This window comes from Myodes glareolus, chromosome 8 (assembly GCF_982192425.1).
Source record: "Myodes glareolus chromosome 8, mMyoGla1.1, whole genome shotgun sequence".
NCBI classification, from domain to species: domain Eukaryota; kingdom Metazoa; phylum Chordata; class Mammalia; order Rodentia; family Cricetidae; genus Myodes; species Myodes glareolus.
Genome location: NC_142033.1, coordinates 100,460,231 through 100,465,915, shown reverse-complemented (window position 1 = coordinate 100,465,915; position 5,685 = coordinate 100,460,231). Strand labels below are relative to the sequence as shown.

The 5,685-nt window shown below is 51.8% G+C and overlaps 1 protein-coding gene across 1 annotated transcript; it reads right to left on the bottom strand.

Moving 5' to 3' along the window:
* Positions 1 to 464: 464 nt before the first annotated feature.
* Positions 465 to 5,149, bottom strand: Tnfsf14 (TNF superfamily member 14). Its single transcript, XM_048427484.3, has 4 exons — positions 4,772 to 5,149; positions 3,723 to 3,759; positions 3,440 to 3,484; positions 465 to 1,853 (listed from the first exon to the last, which is right to left on the bottom strand). The coding sequence occupies exons 1-4, from the start codon at positions 5,108 to 5,110 to the stop codon at positions 1,426 to 1,428; spliced, it is 849 nt and encodes a 282-aa protein (XP_048283441.3). The 5' UTR covers positions 5,111 to 5,149; the 3' UTR covers positions 465 to 1,425.
* Between the last annotated feature and the right edge of the window lie 536 nt (positions 5,150 to 5,685).

Genomic DNA, 5,685 nt, shown 5'->3' with positions numbered 1-5,685 from the left:
GCCAGCCTGGGCTACTTGAGGCCTGGTCTTGAAAGAAATGAACAAACAGAACAAGACAATTACAAGATACAAAGTACTGTGGGATAATGCTCCTGGACACTGTAAAGATTTGTCACTCGTATTGGCTTAATAGAACGCTGATTGGCCAGTAACCAGGCAGGAAGTATAGGCGGGGTGACCAGGTTAAGAGAATTCTGGGAAGAGGAAAGGCAGAGACACAATCACCAGCCAGATGCAGAGGAGATGAGAATGCCATATTGAGAAAAGGTACCAAGCCTTGTGGCTAGCCACAGACAAGAATTATGGGTTAATTTAAATTGTAAGACCTAATTAACAATAAGCCCAAGCAGTAGGCCAAACAGTTTATAATTAATATAAGCCTCTGTGTGTTTATTTGGGACTGAACAGCTGTGGGACCTGGTGTGACAGAAATTTTCATTCACAATAAAGAGCTTCTCAACTACTATTATTTAAGATTCTTTATTTTATTTTATTTATTCTGTGTGTGTCCTGCACGTGGGGTCCAGAGGACAGCCTCAGATGTCATCTTTGGGAGCTGTCTGCTTTCTTTGAGGAGGTCTCTCACTGAACCTGGAGCTCACCAATTCAGCTAGACTGCTTGGCCAGCAAGCTCATCCCTCCCTTCCCCACTGATGGGGCTGCAGGTGCCCACCACCACATCTGTCTCTGTACTTGAACTTGGATCCTCATGATAGAGCCGCAAGCTCTCTATCCTCTGAGCCATCTCACACTCCCATCAGCTCCAGGCGTTCTGCAGGTCTGAAGCACTCTGTTCTAAGTGTATGCAATAAAGTGCTCTGGAGGGGGTCACCTCTCTTCTCTCTTTAATCCATCCTTCTTTCTACCTTTCGTCTTTCCTTCTCTTCGGCATTCCCTCCTTCCCTCCCTTCCTTTCCCCATCATTTCTGGAGAGTCTGTCATAGCCATGCATTGGGCCGAGTACCGAGGTCCCATCAGAGTATCCCTGAAGAATTCATGTGCTCAGGAGCTGGCCCCAGGCCGGTCACAGCCAGCTAGCCAATGCTGCCCTAGTGGCTGGAAACCAAATGCAGACCATCTGTGGCAGTGGCCAGGGTCCCCTGACACCCTGAGGAGGTTTCTCGTCTCCAGCCTATAAGCCCAGAAGCTCCGAGTCCACAGTGGTCATCAGACACATAAATACCCCAGCTTCATTCTTTCTTCCTGAATATCAGGCAAATGGGCTGACCCTACATTCCTGGGATCCACACCCCAAGTCTTCAATTTGAAGATTTCCCAAGGCAGGTCAGCATTCTACATGGTCCCTGGGCTCCACCTGCAGAATTTGGGGATCCTTAAAGGGAACTCCAAGATCCCTGCTTGCTGGGTGTGAGGTCTGTCTCGGAGAGGTGCCCCCTTGCCATCAATCCATCGTTACCATGGACTTCAGATCATGAATGCTCCGAAATAGGACCTGGTGCCATCCCGTGGTCTGACCAGGCGGTCCCCAGGTACACGAACCACAACCTCCTCCCCTGCTTCCAGATGCACCACACCGCCCAGGAAGCTGCTGTCCCACCAGACTCGCGAGGTGTTGGCCCGGCCACAGAGTGACCGCCGACTGACCAGCAGTTCTAGCTCCTTAGGGTAGCGGGATGTACGTTTATACAGCCCGTGTGTGATGGGAACGCCATTGGCCAGGCTCTGGGGGCAGCCCATGCCGCTCAGCTGTACTTTCGAGTACACATAGTAGTAGCCGGTTTCCGTGGTCACCAGGGCCCCGTTGTGATATCTCAGACCCCTCAAGAAGGCCTGGCCAAGGTGAGTCTCCCATAGCAGAGGTCCACCCTTGCCTATCAAACTGGCATTGGCCCCTGGGAGAGAGAGAGGGAGAGAGAGAGAGAGAGAGAGAGAGAGAGAGAGAGAGAGAGAGAGAGAGAGAGAGAGAACCGGTCAGCACAGGTAGTGCCCACCCTTCTTGTGTGAGCTTATGTTAACCGTTAACCCTGTCTGTTGCTCCACTGTTTGGGTTGACTCAGTCCACTCCCATCCTGTAGGTGGGGGGACTCTGAGGAGCAGGGGAGCAAAGTAATCTGTTTAGGTTGTATCCTGACTCATTTCATTCCCATCTCCTTCTGCAGGGGGAGAAACTGAGGCAGAAAGAAGCAAAGCCACTTGGATACCAAAGAGGAAGCTGAAGGGTGCCTAAGTTTCCTAGTGAAGTGTCAATACTTAGGAATGAGGTTGGGGCTGAGGAGGCAGAACACTTGCCCAGGAGGCCCTGCACTCCAGCCTTTGCACAGAATAAACTAGACGTGGTGGCAACGCCTGTCACCCCTAAGAGACAAGGACAGGAGAACCAGGAGTTCAAGGTCATCCTCTGCTAGCGGGCAGTTCAAGACCAGTTTAGGCTACTTGAGATCCTGGCTCAAAAAGAGAGAGAATGTGTCTGTGTTTGTGTGTGTGTGTGTGTGTCTGTGTGTGTGTGGTCAGAAGTCAACACCAGATAACTTTCTCAAGTTCAGCTTCCGGCCACCTTATCTCTCACTGAATCTGGAAGTCCCCTGTTTGTTGAGGCTGCTGGCCAACGAGTCCCAGGGATCTTCCTGTGTCTGCCTCCGCTGGGGTCATGGGGGTGTGTGCCTGGTTTTTGACTGGGATGCTGGGATTTAGACTCATGCCTGTGTGACCAGCGCTGAGCCATCCCCTGCCTCCACCTCCACCTTTTATGTTGTGAACAGTTTTTGATAATAGCATATTTTATCCCTGTTCTGATTGATTTCATACTGTGTTAGACTAGAAATCAAACTGACTGTGGTATGGAAGCACAAGAAAAAATATTGTACATACGACTGGGCGTGGTGGCAGCCAGATGGTGGTGGCGCACACCTTTACTCCCAGCCCTCAGGAAGCAGAGGCAGGAGGACCTCTGTGGGTTTGAAGTCACCCTGGTCTACAGAGCTAGTTCCAGGACAGCCCAGGCTACATAGACAGACCCTGTCTACTAACAAAATACAGGGTGTGATAGGCCTGTGTCCCAGCATTCTCTGAGGCCTCTGAGGACCTTGGGAGGTGTCCCCATGACTAGCAGGGCAAAGGGAGGACCTTATTTAGTCCTCAGGGGCTGTGCTTTCTGGGTCACCTGCCAATAAGGATTGTACAAATGAGGCCAGCAAGATGGCTCTTAGGGTAAAGGTACTTGGAGCCAAGAGTGACAACCTGAGTTCGATCCCTGGAGGCCACAAGGTGGAAAGAAACAATCGTCCCAAGAGCTGTCCTCTGGCCTCCACGCTGCGGGATGTGCGTGTGTATGAACAATAAGAAGTAAAAAGAAGTAAGTGTAAACAAAAATTATAAACACACTGAATGAATGCCGAAATGGCTGCTTTAACTTCTCAAGACCTGGCTCTCCCACGACACCCCAAGCTCCACCCCATGTGAAGACCCAGGGTCCCCTTACCTGTGAGGTGTGCTGCTGGGTTGGCCTGTTGAGACCGCCGCCGCTCTGGGGAAGAGAGTCCGAGGTTAGAGACACAGAAAGAAGCAGGGGTGGGGGTTCATTGGGGTCACCTGTGGGTGTCAGGTTCTGCCCCTTCTGGAAGTGACCCAGACTTCTGTTTTGCCAGCCCTGAGGGAGAGGTACCTGTGGGGCTCTGTAAAATCCCACTGGGTGATCCTAGGGTGTGGGAGGGCCAGAGTGGGAACCATTCCATCTCCTTCTTAGGAGCTGGGGCCCAACTCACCTTGGGTCAGCTTCTCCCAGGAGTCTGCGTCTCCGTCCTGAAATGCAAACAGGGCGCTTGGTGAGGACAGACCACACCCAGAGTCACACAGGCACATGGTGATGAGAGACTGTCTGGCTATGGCCGTAGACACCACCCACGGACACATACACAGGGCCACATGCACACACAACAGTCCCACACATGCGTGCGCACACACCCACATCCACACAGAAACACACACACACACACACACACACACACAATCAGTTTGTTTCTGAGATTGACTCTCATGTAGCCCAGGCTGGCCTTAGACTTCCCAACTAGCCTCTGATGACCTTAGCCTCTGATGACCTTGAAATCCTTGAGCCTTCTCCTCTCCAGCCCAAGAACCAGGATGATAAGTGTGTGCCATGGAATTCAGCCAAGATCTGATGAAAACTGAGTTTCTGAAATGCTTGAGACTAGAAGTGTTTCAGAATTGTTTTTAAGGTTTTTGGAATATTCACATGTCTTAAAAAAAAGTCATTTGAGGGCAAGTGAGAGGGCTCAGGGGGTAAAAGTACTTGCCGCCGAGCCTGGCTATCCGAGTTCAAACCCCAGAACCCACATAAAGGGGGACACAGAGCTGACTCCACAAAGGTGTCCCACATACATGCTCAAGCAAGTACACGCCTGGTCATATCCACACACTAATAAGTAAAGGTAATAAATAAAAGCTTAACAAGAAAACAAAGGCGAAGATTGCAGAAGCGTATTGTTTACACAAGTGACCAGGTGTGGCACACAGACAGATACACCCGTGGCTTATTTGAAAGGGACAGAGAGTGAACCAGGATGGCCATGAAGCCAGGGATGGGCACAAGGGTCCGGCTAGTAAAAACAGTCATGTACGTGAGTCCCAGGGAAGTTGCCGGGCCCCACACACGCATATCCCTCTATCAGATCCCCACATACGGATGAGAAGACAGGGTCAAAGCCCTGGGGTCTAGTCTCTGCCTGGCACGCATACACAGCTGTAAAGAGATAGACACTGGAGAGGCTACCCTGGGCCCCCGAGCCCCACGTACCGGTAGGCGAGTCACTGTGTCCCCAAGTCGCTGGTGCAGTCTCAATAGGAACCAGCCCTGAGCAGCCAGCCCGGCGCCCAGCAGCAGTATCAGGACCAGGTTGACTTGGCCAATGCCGCAGCGCTGCCTCCTGTGGTTCTGTCCCAGGCGTCTGAATGGAATGTCCGTTTGTCCATCCACCACAAACACTGAAGGCTGTACCACATTCTCCATGCCAGAGCGGCTGAGGCCCAGAAGCCCAGGGATGGGGCTGGCGAGCCTGAGTTCCTCCCCTCCAGAGGAAACCACGATTGCCCAATGCTTGGGCTTTGCAAATTGCAAAAGGCTCCTGCCGCCCATGCGGCTCACTTTAAAGCTGAGGCTTGGTGCCTCCGCTTTCCCCACGCACCCTCCTCTTCTTCCTGTGCTCGCAGAAGCCCCGGCCCCCAGCTCACTCTCACTCACGCCATAGCTCACACTTTCCAGAAAGTGCGACTCAGGTGGAAATGGGGGACAGTCCCCACTCGCCCAGCTCTGTTCCCCTCAGAAGCGCTTCTGTGGGTTCCATGCAAGCTTCCAACACGTGCATATGTAGACACACATGCAAGCACACACCTTTGTGTGTATACTTTAGTCCATGCATGTGAGTGCAAATGCATGTGCAGATGCATGGCTGTGGGCATGCAAGGCACAGGTTTGTGCATGTGGGTGTAGATGTTCTGATCTATGCCTGTATGCACGCAGGTAAATGCACACATGCATTTCCTGATGTGTCTGCAGGCCCGTATGTACACACACGGGCTACAGTGTGTATCATCTCTGTAGGCCCAAAAATGTGAGCCTATTTCCACCTTGAACTATTCCTTCAAGTTTATTGTGTTTCTATCTCAAACAAAGGTTCCACCTAGACTCGAAGCAGAGAGTTCTGCTCTCTC